This window comes from Carassius auratus, chromosome 40 (assembly GCF_003368295.1).
Source record: "Carassius auratus strain Wakin chromosome 40, ASM336829v1, whole genome shotgun sequence".
Lineage (NCBI taxonomy): Eukaryota > Metazoa > Chordata > Actinopteri > Cypriniformes > Cyprinidae > Carassius > Carassius auratus.
The window spans coordinates 20,685,965-20,699,398 of record NC_039282.1 but is presented as its reverse complement, the minus strand read 5'-3'; the positions used below and the strand labels follow the sequence as shown (position 1 = coordinate 20,699,398).

Genomic DNA, 13,434 nt, shown 5'->3' with positions numbered 1-13,434 from the left:
TTAAGTGGAAGATTTCTGCTTATCAATGCTTTATAATGAGAGTGGATAGTAGCAGAAACTTTCAAATCCCAAAAATTGCACCCATCCATTATAAAAGAAGTTAATAAAAGCCTTCTGAAGTGAAGTGATGCGTTTGTGTAACAAAAATATCAATATTTACAACTTCATAAACTTTAATTATTGTATAAGTCTGGAAGAAGAATGTCATATATGCCTAGGATGCCTTGAGGGTGAGTAAATCATGGGCAATTTTTTTATTTTTGGGTAAACTAACCCTTTAAAATTAAAAGGACATGATATTACCGCTATGACCAGTAGATGGCGGCAGAGCATCACTAATTAATTTATGCAAAATTATAAATAAATACCTATACTTGTACTTATCGGCAAATGTATTTTTCAATAGTGTTTTTGGTCCACGTCTGTTTTTTGAATGAGAAAAAAAAAAAAACTTGAATATAAATGAAAAAAAAAAATTGCTGCGTTGGCCGGGAATCGAACCCGGGTCAACTGCTTGGAAGGCAGCTATGCTAACCACTATACCACCAACGCTTAGCGATACGGAAATATCATCGATAATTTTTTTAATGAAACTTAAACAAGTATACTTGCATTATAAAGTGTTTTGTGTTGCTTTTGTGGGTATAATAACAGCTACTCACATATGCAATTCTATGTTCAATTATATTAAACATAATTTCGTCAATTTCATCCTCAGTTTCATTCAGTTAGCATTAGCGTGTTAGCTGTTGCTGCATTTAAACACACGCTTTCAAACAGCGCCTCTCTTCGATCTGCTGATTAAGTCTCTTAACTTTTACAAATCCAGCATTAGACCTTTGTTACTATCTGTGTTATTATATTGATTTATTTTAGCGTTTGTCTACGAGTAACACGTGTTTGATTTGATTTTGACTGTCGGTGTGTATTTTTGTGGTTTGTCAGAAGCTAACAGACTGTTGACCTCTGCTTCAGAAATGGATTTATTTGATGATCTTCCGGAACCTACAAATGATCCAGGTTGGTTAATTCACACCAATAATGTAATAATAATCATCTTGCACGTGTGAATTGGGGATTTAGATGCAGATCTACACTAGAACTAGCCTGACTTTGGTATTGCCAACACAAATGTATGCAAAAATAAACAATAGTGTGCCTTATGAAATAACTAACGTGTTAAATTAATGTCTGTCTTAGATATGCATGCAAGCATATCACTCGTTTTGAGAATATGTTCTGCAAAATGCGTTTAAATGTGAGTGCATGTCAATAGTGTGAGCCTCAGAAATGCTGTCCCTCCGTTTTGAAAGCAGCCTGTAGTTATTGATGCAGATGCATGTGAAGTGATTGAACACATCTCTCTCTTCAGTCTCTTGGTGTTAAGTATAATATGAGGTTTAATCGAGCAGGTCCTGTGAAAGCCAAGAAGCCGGAGGAAGAGGAACGAGGAGAGAAGAGGAAGAGGGACGTAAGCTCGCAGGACACAGAGGTGGAGGACAAGAAACAAGAGGAAAAGAAAGTTTGTAAAGGTTTTCAGCTTTTGCACACACGTTGTGTTGCTGATAGAGAGTGTGTTCGGTGTGTGTGTGTGTGTGTGTGTGTGTGAGAGAGAGAGAGGGAGGGAGGGAAGATCTGTGATGATCTCGGGCTCTGTCTCAGCAGATCTGCCGAAGCTGATGGGTTTTGTCTCAGCGAGACGCGGCGAACGAGAGGAGATGCAAGATGCACACGTCCTGCTTCCAGAGCTGACAGCCACCAACCTCCCCTCTCAAGTGTGAGTGATCTGTCTATCCATCTATCCATCTTCCATCCATCTATCATCCATCCATCCATCCATTTTCCATCTTCCATCCATCCATCCATACATCTTCCATTCATCCATCATCTTTCATCCATCCATCCATCTTCTATCCATCTATCATCCATCCATTTTCCACCCATCCATCCATCCATCCATCCATCCATCTTCTACCCATCCATCCATCCATCCATCTTCCAATCATCCATCCATCCATCTTCCATCTATCATCCATCCATCATACATCCATACATCCATCTTCCTTCCAACCATCCATCCATCCTTCCATCCATCTATCCATCTATCATCCATCCATCCATCCATCCATCTTCCAACCATCCATCCATCCTTCCATCTATCATCCATCCATCCATCCATCCATCTTCCAACCATCCATCCATCCTTCCATCTATCATCCATCCATCATGCTTCCATCCATCCATCCATCCATCTTCCAACCATCCATCCATCCTTCCATCTATCATCCATCCATCATACATCCATACATCCATCTTCCTTCCACCATCCATCCATCCATCCATCCATCCATCTTCCAACCATCCATCCATCTATCCATCCATCTTCCAACCATCCATCCATCCATCCTTCCATCTATCATCCATCCATCATACATCCATACATCCATCTTCCTTCCACCATCCATCCATCCATCCATCCATCCATCTTCCAACCATCCATCCATCTATCCATCCATCTTCCAACCATCCATCCATCCATCCTTCCATCTATCATCCATCCATCATACATCCATACATCCATCTTCCTTCCATCATCCATCCATCATCCATCTTCCATCCATCTATCATCCATCCATCCATCCATTTTCCATCTTCCATCCATCCATCCATACATCTTCCATTCATCCATCATCTTTCATCCATCCATCCATCTTCTATCCATCTATCATCCATCCATTTTCCACCCATCCATCCATCCATCCATCCATCTTCTACCCATCCATCCATCCATCCATCTTCCATCTATCATCCATCCATCATACATCCATACATCCATCTTCCTTCCAACCATCCATCCATCCTTCCATCCATCTATCCATCTATCATCCATCCATCCATCCATCCATCTTCCAACCATCCATCCATCCTTCCATCTATCATCCATCCATCCATCCATCCATCTTCCAACCATCCATCCATCCTTCCATCTATCATCCATCCATCATGCTTCCATCCATCCATCCATCCATCTTCCAACCATCCATCCATCCTTCCATCTATCATCCATCCATCATCAATCAATCACCTTTATTTATTTCATACATCCATACATCCATCTTCCTTCCACCATCCATCCATCCATCCATCCATCCATCTTCCAACCATCCATCCATCTATCCATCCATCTTCCAACCATCCATCCATCCATCCTTCCATCTATCATCCATCCATCATACATCCATACATCCATCTTCCTTCCACCATCCATCCATCCATCCATCCATCCATCTTCCAACCATCCATCCATCTATCCATCCATCTTCCAACCATCCATCCATCCATCCTTCCATCTATCATCCATCCATCATACATCCATACATCCATCTTCCTTCCATCATCCATCCATCATCCATCTTCCATCTATCATCCATCCATCTTCCATCCACCATCCATCCATCCATCATACATCCATCCATCTTCCTTCCATCATCCATCCATCCATCCATCCATCCATCTTCCATCCATCTTCCATCTATCATCCATCCATCTTCCATCCACCATCCATCCATCCATCTATCATCCATCCATCATACATCCATCCATCTTCCTTCCATCATCCATCCATCATACATCCATCCATCCATCCATCCACCATCCATCTTCCTTCCATCATCCATCTATCCATCCATCCATCCATCCATCTTCCTTCCATCATCCATCTATCCATCCATCCATCCATCCATCCATCCATCTTCCATCCATCCATCCATCTTCCAACCATCCATCCATCTATCCATCCATCATACATCCATACATCCATCTTCCTTCCATCATCCATCCATCTTCCATCTATCATCCATCCATCTATCATCCATCCATCTTCCATCCACCATGCATCCATCCATCCATCCATCCATCCATCCATCCATCTCTCTCTCTCTATCTCTGTGTGTGTGTGTGCAGTTCTCGTCTGGCCTACTTCGCAGTGTTTGATGGTCACGGTGGAGCTCGAGCCTCACAGTTTGCTGCTGAGAATCTCCATCAGACGCTGCTCAGCAAATTTCCTAAAGGTAAATGCAATCTGCCCTGATCCTCCTCATCACACTCAAAGCTACATTAACGGGTTGTTCCCATAATGCATCATGATTTGTAGGTGACGTGGAGAATTTGGAGAAGCTGGTGAGGAAGTGTCTGCTGGACACCTTTCGTCAGACAGATGAGGATTTCCTGAAGAAAGCCTCCAGCCAGTGAGTTCTGCTTCTCTTGGTACGGCTGGATATGAGAGAAGCACCTGAGAGCAAGAGCACACTGTGTGTGTGTGTGTGTGTGTGTGTGTTTGCAGGAAGCCCGCGTGGAAGGACGGCTCCACAGCCACATGTATGCTGGTGGTTGATGATGTTCTGTATGTGGCAAACCTAGGAGACAGTAGAGTAAGTCTGAACATTAAAATTGAACTTATTTCTATTCAAATGTTTTGCTCTTAAATGAATATACATCACCCAAAATGAAAATATGCTGCAATTTACTCATCATCAGGTCATCCGTGATGAGGATGAGTTTGTTTCTTCATCAGGTTTGGAAAAATGTAGCATTGCATCAGTGTCTCATCAATGGATGTTCTGCAGTGAATGGGTGCCGTCAGAATGAGAGTCTGATAAAAACATCACAATAATCCACAGCACTCCAGTCCACCAGCTAACATCTGGAGAAGACAAATCTGTGATTTTGTGATACTCTCATTCTGACGGCACCCATTCACTACAGAGCATCCATTGATGAGACACTGATGCAATGCTACATTTCTACAAATCTGATGAAGAAACAAACTCAACGTGACTTTTCAGTGAACGTTCATTTTTGGCCGAACTATTTCTTTAAACATCAAATTTGATTATACTTCTTCGGATTTCAGTGATACCACAATGCAAAACATCGTACTATTTTTGTGTGTGCATCAGGCAGTGCTGTGTCGCTTGGAGCAGGCTGAGGATTCTGGGAAGAGGAAGTGTGTGACTCTGGCTCTCAGTAAAGAGCACAACCCCACCATATACGAGGAGCGCATGAGGATTCAGAGAGCGGGCGGCTCGGTCAGGTGTGTGTGTGTGTGTGTGTGTGTGTGGGATGCGGGTCACAGGTGATGTAACCGGGTGTGTGTTCGCAGGGACGGCCGTGTGCTGGGAGTGCTGGAAGTGTCTCGCTCCATCGGTGACGGTCAGTATAAACGCTGCGGAGTGATTTCCACTCCAGACCTGCGGCGCTGTCAGCTCAGTCGACATGACAAGTGCGTTTAACACAAACACCGCAGTTATTCTCACTCTCATGTGTTTCAAAGCTTGTTTTGAAGGATTTAGTGTTGTGTGTGTGTGTGTGTGTGTGTGTGTTTAGGTTTGTTCTCTTGGCATGCGATGGGCTTTTTAAAGTGTTTTCTGCAGATGAGGCCCTTCAGTTCGTCCTCAATATTCTAGAGGTGTGTATTTTAATGCACTCATATTTTCTGTGTGTGTTAATATTTCTATTGGCCAGGATTATTAAATTGAACTTAGTTACTTAAAAAAAAATTACTTAGTTTTTAATTAAATAAAATATAAAGACTGCATTAGTATGATAGATAATATTGTCATTTACTATAACCTGAGGTACAAAAATAAGAAAAAAAAAATTTAATATAAAAACTATATAGACATACATATTTTGTAAATAAAAATAAACACTAAAATATTTTTTTTTAATTCAAAATATTACTAAAAATTCAAATAGTATCTTGATACTAAAATGCTTTGTGTATTGTATGTTAAATGATTTTATTTTGTAGAATGAAGCTGTGGAGCTGAAGGAGGGGCAGAGTGAGGGGGCGGGGCGATTTGAGGCCGCTTGTCAGCGATTGGCCAGTGAGGCAGTGAGGCGGGGCAGTGCAGACAACGTCACTGTCATTCTGGTCTCTATTGAGTTCTGAAATCATCACACACACACAGACACACACACTTCCATTCAGAATCTTTTCTGTCACACACACACACACACACACACACACACACACACACACAGATACACGTGAATGCATGAGTTCAAAGGTTGAAAAGATTGAAACTGTGGTTTATTATTGAGACTTTTTAATTTTTTTTTTTTTTTTTTCAAAGCAGGACTTTTGAAACCACTGTCAGATTCTAGTACTTGTGCTGTTTAGCATCAGATACTAAATAAAAAACTTTTCTACGGCCTCCCAGTATCCGTGTCCTCTCTGTGTATGTGTCAGTGTGTTTGTCAGTGGATAGTTTCACTTGTATTCAATGTGTCAATGTGCACTGATTGTTTACAACATCAGCGATATCAAACCTACTGAAACACATTTGAAAGAACTTTATTTAGTATTTTTGAGCTTTAGTATTTAATTTAGTTAAGTTAATATACATAATTAATGTATTATGTATTAGTGCACATTTGGGATTTTCAGTTTATTTCATTTTTCTTTATCTGATTCTGTTTTGTTTTATTTTTTTATTTTAGGGTTTATTGTATTTTAAATGCCATTTAATTGTATATTTTTTAATTTAGTTGTTATTTTATTTTTGTTTTATTTTTATTAGATTTTTCTTTTTATTTCACTGTATTTTATTTCATTTTGTTTTATTTCTTCTATTTTATTCAATTTTAGATTTAATTTTATTTGTAGTTATTTGTTTTTTAATTTTATTCTATTTTAATTTTTAGTTTATTTCTTTTCTTTTATTTTAGATTTTATTTATTATTTTAATATTAATGCATTTATTTTGAAAATGCTAATCCACATACAGCTACATAAATTACATTAAACAATCTACACAAACTAAAATAATATAATTGTATTAATTAAATTATATAATTATGTGAATTAATTCAAATATTTATTTTTCTTAGAAAAAAATCAAATTATTTAAAATGTAAAGTATTATCGTAATATTTTTTATAACGTCAAAAAAGATTTTATTATTCAATAATATGAATATTTTTTATAATTTTTAAAAAACTTTTAAAAATATATTATTAATGAAAATATGATAAAATATAGTTGAATAACAAAATATATTTAATTAAAAGCTTATATTAGCATATTTTAGTATTTAAATAATTGTCACCAAATAGCAATATTATTTTAATTCCATCCATTCTTTTATCCAAACTAGAGAACGTGCCTTCCGTGCGTTTGCGAAGCTCCGCCCCTTTAAAGTACGTTTTGAATGACGCAATTTAAAATCGACTCCGCTTCCGCACGCATGCGTCCTAGAGCGGTGAGACCATTTTAAAGGAAGAAAGGAAAACAAGCATAGTTACTGACAATCAGTAATAAATCAACAGTTTAAAATAATTAGAGCTATGTTTGTCCTGACAAACCCGGAAAGGTAAAAGTTCCCCGCGGATCCAACAGAAAAACAGGCTTCCGATACTCCAGCTCAGCGTCTGTTCTGAGTGTATTGTTGTTATTGGGGTGTGTGTGTGAGTGAGTGAGTGTGTGCGTGTGTGTGTGTGTGTGTGTGTAGATGGATGGAGACGAGGAGATCCGCTCAGGTACAACAACACAACACATTTACCATAGTATTTCTTGACGTAGCATGGTGTATGACTGTAATAAACATGCGTTATAATGTTTTTTTGTCGTTTACTCTAATGATAAGCATGAATTACCATAAGATGCATCCAAGAGTCTTTGGATTTTTCTTTGTTCAGATGATGGCAGCGCTACTCCAGTCCAGGACGAGCCGGAGGAGGCCAGACCCCCATCACCACCGTCTGAGGTCCGTCTGATGTTCCGGTTTATTACCAGATGCTCTGCAGTGAATGGGTGCCGTCAGAACGAGAGTCCAAACAGCTGATAAAAACATTACAATCATCCACATGAGATGTGGTTTGGATTATTGTGATGTTTTTATCAGCTGTCTGGACTCTCGTTCTGACGGCACCCATTCACCGCAGAGCATCCACTGATGCAATGCCACATTTCTCCAAACCTGATGAAGAAACAAACTCATCCTGATCAGATTCATCATTGTTTTCTGATTGTTCTGCTCACACAGGATGAAGGCAGTGATAACGAGGACGCGGCTCACGGCAGGACGTCTGAGAACGCAGACAGCGGCTCGGATCACGAGGCCCGTGGAGGACGAGACGGGAGCGATTCAGAGCCCGAGCCGCCGCGGCCCGCAGACAGCGATGAGGAAGAGGAGGGCAGCTCTCCTGTGAAGCGAAGAGCGAGCACCTCGGACATGGAGGAGGAACAGGAGGAGAAACCACTCCCAGCCAGTGACTCAGAGCCGGAGGAAACAGAGAAGAGACACAGCCCTAAATCAGACGCGGCCAGTGATTCAGACGAGGACAAACCCAAACAGAAAACTCAGAGAGACTCTGATGCAGAAGAAGAGGAACAGGAGGAGGAAGAGGGAGGGAGGAAGGAGAAGGGAAAGTGGAAAGCTGTGATGAACTCAGACAGTGATGAAGAGGAGGAGCGACCGAAGCAGGAAGCAGGAAGTGATGAGGACGAAGGACCCAAACGACAGGCTCTGGCCAGTGATGATGATGAAGATGAGAAGCCTGGTATGTTTTACTTAGGATCAAATAAAAAATTACTTTTAGTATTATTTAATTACAAGATGTGTGTGTGTGTGTGTATATATATATATATATATATATAAAATATATGTGTGTGTGTGTGTGTGTGTGTATAATTTATATAATTATTAATAAATGTGTTATTAATATTGTATATATGTGTGTATAATTTATATAATTATTAATAAATGTGTTATTAATATTGTTTATAATATGCTGTTAAAAGTTGACTTAGAAACATTTGATACAAAAAATATATATTTATATGTATAATTATTTTAGTAGTAATAGAATATCTTTTAACAGCATATTATAAAAAAAAATATATATATATATATATTTACTTATTTTTGTGTGTGTGTGTTATATTATTATATTCTTAATTAATTTATAATCTCTGTATAATAATAATAATAGTATTTTTTACAAATGCAGTATTGTTGTTAATATAATATAGTATATAATATGCTATTATTTTAGGCTGACTGTTATAATTGTATATAATATTGTAATAATGATTATAAATTTGTGTGCGCTCTGTATTATAACATTAATGAATATATTGATTATAGAATTGTGTTTGTCATAAATTGACTTTTTTGACTACTACTGATTATAATAGTTTATATATTTATTTTTAACACCGTATAATATTAAGTTTGTTATAATAATCTCTCTATCTATTTTTTATTCATTTATTAATAATATTGTTTAGGGTGTTATTGCTATTTCATTTATAATATATTCATATATCAGTTTAATTTAATTCTAATAATAATAATACATAATAAGTTTATAAATTAAAATTTCACTGTATTTTGTTGTGAATTCTCTTTCAGTCAAGAGGAAGAAAGCCGTTCTGTCAGACAGTGATGAAGATGAGGAGAAAGGTAGAGTTACGGTCAACTTTCACTGTATGATGTCACATAAGGATGATGGTGATGATGAATGTGATGGTGATGAATGTGATGATGATGAATGTGTTGATGATTGTGATGATGATGAATGTGTTGATGATTGTGATGATGATGTGATGAATTTGATGATGATGATGGTGATGATGATGATGAATGTGGTGATGATGGTGATGAATTTGATGATGATGGTGATGATGAAAGTGGTGATGATGATGGTGATGAATGTGATGATGATGGTGATGATAAATGTGATGATGATGATGGTGATGAATTTGATGATGGTGATGGTGATGAATGTGATGATGATGAATATGGTGATGAATGTGATGATGATGGGTGATGAATGTGATGATGGTGATGATGGTGATAAATGTGATGATGATGATGGTGATGAATGTGATGGTGATGATGATGGTGATGAATGTGATGATGATGCTGATGAATGTGATGATGGTGATGATGGTGATAAATGTGATGATGATGATGGTGATGAATTTGATGATGATGATGATGATGATGATGGTGATGAATGTGATGATGGTGATGATGATGGTGATGAATGTGATGATGATGCTGATGAATGTGATGGTGATGATGATGAATGTGATGGTGATGATGATGGTGATGAATGTGATGATGATGCTGATGAATGTGATGGTGATGATGATGGTGATGAATGTGATGATGATGGTGATGAATGTGATGATGATGCTGATGAATGTGATGATGGTGATGAATGTGATGATGGTGATGATGATGGTGATGAATGTGATGATGATGCTGATGAATGTGATGATGGTGATGATGGTGATAAATGTGATGATGATGATGGTGATGAATTTGATGATGATGATGATGATGATGGTGATGAATGTGATGATGGTGATGATGATGGTGATGAATGTGATGATGATGCTGATGAATGTGATGGTGATGATGATGGTGATGAATGTGATGATGATGATGATGAATGTGATGATGGTGATGATGCTGATGAATGTGATGATGATGAATTTGATGATGATGATGATGAATGTGATGATGATGAATGTGATGCTGATGCTGATGAATGTGATGATGGTGATGATGCTGATGAATGTGATGATGATGAATGTGATGATGGTGATGATGCTGATGAATGTGATGCTGATGAATGTGATGATGGTGATGATGATGAAGGTGATGATGATGATGGTGATGAATGTGATGATGGTGATGGTGATTAATGTGATGATGATGGTGCTTGTGTCTCTGCAGAGGTGAAGAAGAGCCGGCTGGTGTCTGATGATGAAGACTCCGGCAGTGATGAAGGCTCTGGAGCTCCTGATAAGAGTTTAGCAGCTAAACTGAAGGAGCTGGGCTCAGACAGCGAGGATGAGGAGGACACGATGAAGAAGGACACAGGGAAGAAGGACGAGACCGCTCTGTTCGGCAGCGACAGCGACTCTGGCGACGACGAGGAAGAGTCAGTAACGCTCTTCATCTCTCTCTCTCTCTCTCTCTCTGCCTCTGTGTGTGTGTGTGTGTGTGTGTGACAGTCTCCTTCTGTCCCTCAGGAAAATGATCGCAGACATCTTTGGAGAGTCCGGTGATGAGGAAGAGGAGGAGTTTACGGTGAGACTGCATCAGATTTGCATAATTCTCTCTAGTCGAGTCACATCTATTTTTACAGGACTTTATACAATATTGTTACATAATATTGTAGGTTTTATATATGCAAAATTAATTAATGAAACAAATTCAATCAGCTGTAAAGCAGCTCTACAGAAAATATTTTCATTAAAAAAATTTGTAATATTAAGATGCAATTTTTAAACAATATTTTGAACAATATTCTTGTTTTTATTTGGATATTTTGTTTTAATGTTAATTTTAAAGTTTTAGCTGTGTTGTTTTGTGTTTTTGTCATTTTTATTATTTAGTTTTTAATGAGAAATATCATTTGGAATTTTGGCAACAATCTGAAATAATAATTTTATTTATTAAAGATGATTTATTTTATGTGATTTTTAAAAAAAGAAACAAATAATTATTTTTTTATCAAAAGTTTCTCTACTGATTGAATCAAAAGCAAATTTTTTCTTGAACTGAGTCATTGAATCAAACGGTCCCGAACAAACTGATTCACTTGAATGAATCAGACTGCGCCGCACTAATTCCCTCAGTGCACATCTCTTATTTTGACCTTTGACCCCGTGTGTGTGTTCAGGGCTTCAATCAAGAGGAGCTGGAGGCCGAGCGGCCGCAGACTCAGGCGCCGGGGCCGAAGGGAGCGGAGATCGACTCTGATTCAGACGACGATGTGGACAGAGGAGGAAAAGAGTGAGTCGTTCATTCAGTAATGCCATAGTAAGAGCAAACAGGAAGTGGATTCAGAGCTCTTCCTGCTGCTGTGACGCTCAGAGGTGTCTCTGGACGTGATGTGACCGCACACGTGTGTATTTCAGCATGTCCTTCATGTCAGACTTTGACATCATGCTGGCCCGGAAGAAAGCCCAGAGCGGGAAACGCAGACGCAACCGAGACGGAGGAACGTTCATCAGCGACGCCGATGATGTCGTGAGCGCCATGGTCATCAAAATGACAGAAGCAGCAGAGGTGTGTGTTGTGAGAGAGAGAGATAGAGTGTCTGTGTGTGTGTGTGAGAGAGAGAGAGAGAAAGAGAGAGTGTGTGTGTGTGTGTGAGAGAGAGAGTGTGTGTGTGTGTGAGAGAGAGATAGAGTGTGTGTGTGGTGTGAGAGAGAGAGAGAGAGTGTTTGTGTGTGAGAGAGAGAGAGTGTGTGTGTGTGAAAGTGTGTGAGAGAGAGAGGAGAGAGTGTGTGAGAGAGAGAGAGAAAGAGTGTGTGTGTGTTGTGAGAGAGAGAGAGAGAGAGGGAGAGAGTGTGTGTGTGTGAGAAAGAGTGTGTGTGTGTGTGTGTGTGAGAGAGAGAGAGAGAGAAGTGTGTGTGAGAGAGAGAGTGTGTGTGTGTGAGAAAGAGTGTGTGTGTGAGAGAGAGAGAGAGAGAGAGTGTGAGTGTGTGTGAGAGAGAGTGTGTGTGTGTGTGTGAGAGAGAGTGTGTGTGTGTGTGTGAGAGAGAGAGAGAGAGAGAGTGTGTGTGTGTGTGTGAGAGTGTGTGAGTGTGTGTGAGAGAGAGTGTGTGTGTGTGTGTGAGAGACAGAGAGAGAGAGAGAGTGTGTGTGTGTGTGTGTGTGAGACAGAGAGAGAGAGAGATTGTGTGTGTTAAAGGGTCAGGGTTATTTATTGTGTGATGTCTACAGAGTCCTGTATGGAGTCTAGTAACACGATTGGGATTCAGCGTCTGCTCTGTGTGTGTGTGTGTGTGTGTGTGTGTGTTTCAGGAGGACCGGACTCTGAACAGCAGGAAGAAGCCGGCTCTGAAGAAGCTCATGCTGCTGCCCACCGTGGTGATGCATCTGAAAGAAGTGTGTGTCTGCTGAGCTCCTCGTTCAGGACAAACACTGATGAGTGGACACCCACTGAAGTGTGTGTGGTGTGTGTGTGTGTGTGTGTGCAGGCAGGATCTGAAGGACACGTTCATAGACAGCGGTGTGATGACGGCCATAAAGGAGTGGATCAGTCCTCTCCCAGATAAGAGTCCTCCCAGCGCTCAAGATACGAGAAGAGCTCCTCAAGATCCTGCAGGAAGTCCGTCTCTTCAACATCAATCATTCTTATTCATTTAGATTTATACGAGTGTTTAGATTTATTAATGTGTGTGTGTGTGTGTGTGTGTTCCAGCTGCCCAGCGTGAGTCAGGAAACACTGAAGCTCAGTGGAATCGGTCGAGCCGTCATGTTCCTCTACAAACACCGCCAAAGAGTCTCGCGCCAACAAAGACCTCGCGCTCAAAACTCATCAGTACGAACACATTCTGACTGCATTAGATCTGTGTGTGTTCCTGTCATCATGTTGTGTGTGTGTGTGTGTGTGTGTGCA

At 39.6% G+C, this 13,434-nt stretch overlaps 2 protein-coding genes, 1 non-coding gene and 1 pseudogene across 8 annotated transcripts; 2 read left to right on the top strand and 2 right to left on the bottom strand.

Annotated features, from left to right (window-relative positions):
• Positions 1-480: 480 nt before the first annotated feature.
• On the bottom strand, positions 481-552 carry trnag-ucc (transfer RNA glycine (anticodon UCC)). The gene has a single exon. It is a non-coding gene; the product is annotated as a tRNA-Gly (tRNA).
• Positions 553-659: 107 nt separating this feature from the next.
• LOC113058866 (integrin-linked kinase-associated serine/threonine phosphatase 2C-like) lies at positions 660-6,210 on the top strand. Of its 6 annotated transcripts, none has more exons than XM_026227131.1 (10): positions 660-1,020; positions 1,413-1,526; positions 1,666-1,777; positions 3,964-4,070; positions 4,154-4,247; positions 4,343-4,430; positions 4,959-5,092; positions 5,162-5,281; positions 5,386-5,467; positions 5,813-6,210. In XM_026227131.1, exons 1-10 carry the CDS (start codon positions 978-980, stop codon positions 5,951-5,953), a joined length of 1,035 nt encoding a protein of 344 aa, XP_026082916.1. In that variant the 5' UTR covers positions 660-977; the 3' UTR covers positions 5,954-6,210. The 6 variants fall into 6 exon arrangements, with proteins under 6 accessions (XP_026082916.1, XP_026082914.1, XP_026082912.1 ...); XM_026227129.1 differs by having other exon boundaries at positions 1,663-1,777; XM_026227127.1 differs by having other exon boundaries at positions 661-1,020; positions 1,413-1,532; positions 1,663-1,777.
• Positions 6,211-7,244: 1,034 nt separating this feature from the next.
• On the top strand, positions 7,245-13,334 carry LOC113058865 (protein IWS1 homolog). The gene is made up of 11 exons (XM_026227126.1): positions 7,245-7,542; positions 7,702-7,769; positions 8,049-8,565; positions 9,420-9,470; positions 10,755-10,962; positions 11,054-11,111; positions 11,707-11,819; positions 11,945-12,095; positions 12,837-12,920; positions 13,013-13,143; positions 13,237-13,334. The coding sequence occupies exons 1-10, from the start codon at positions 7,515-7,517 to the stop codon at positions 13,088-13,090; spliced, it is 1,356 nt and encodes a 451-aa protein (XP_026082911.1). The 5' UTR covers positions 7,245-7,514; the 3' UTR covers positions 13,091-13,143; positions 13,237-13,334.
• The window catches only part of LOC113058960 (arf-GAP with Rho-GAP domain, ANK repeat and PH domain-containing protein 1-like), a 46,710-nt pseudogene continuing 46,402 nt past the window's right edge, over positions 13,127-13,434 (bottom strand).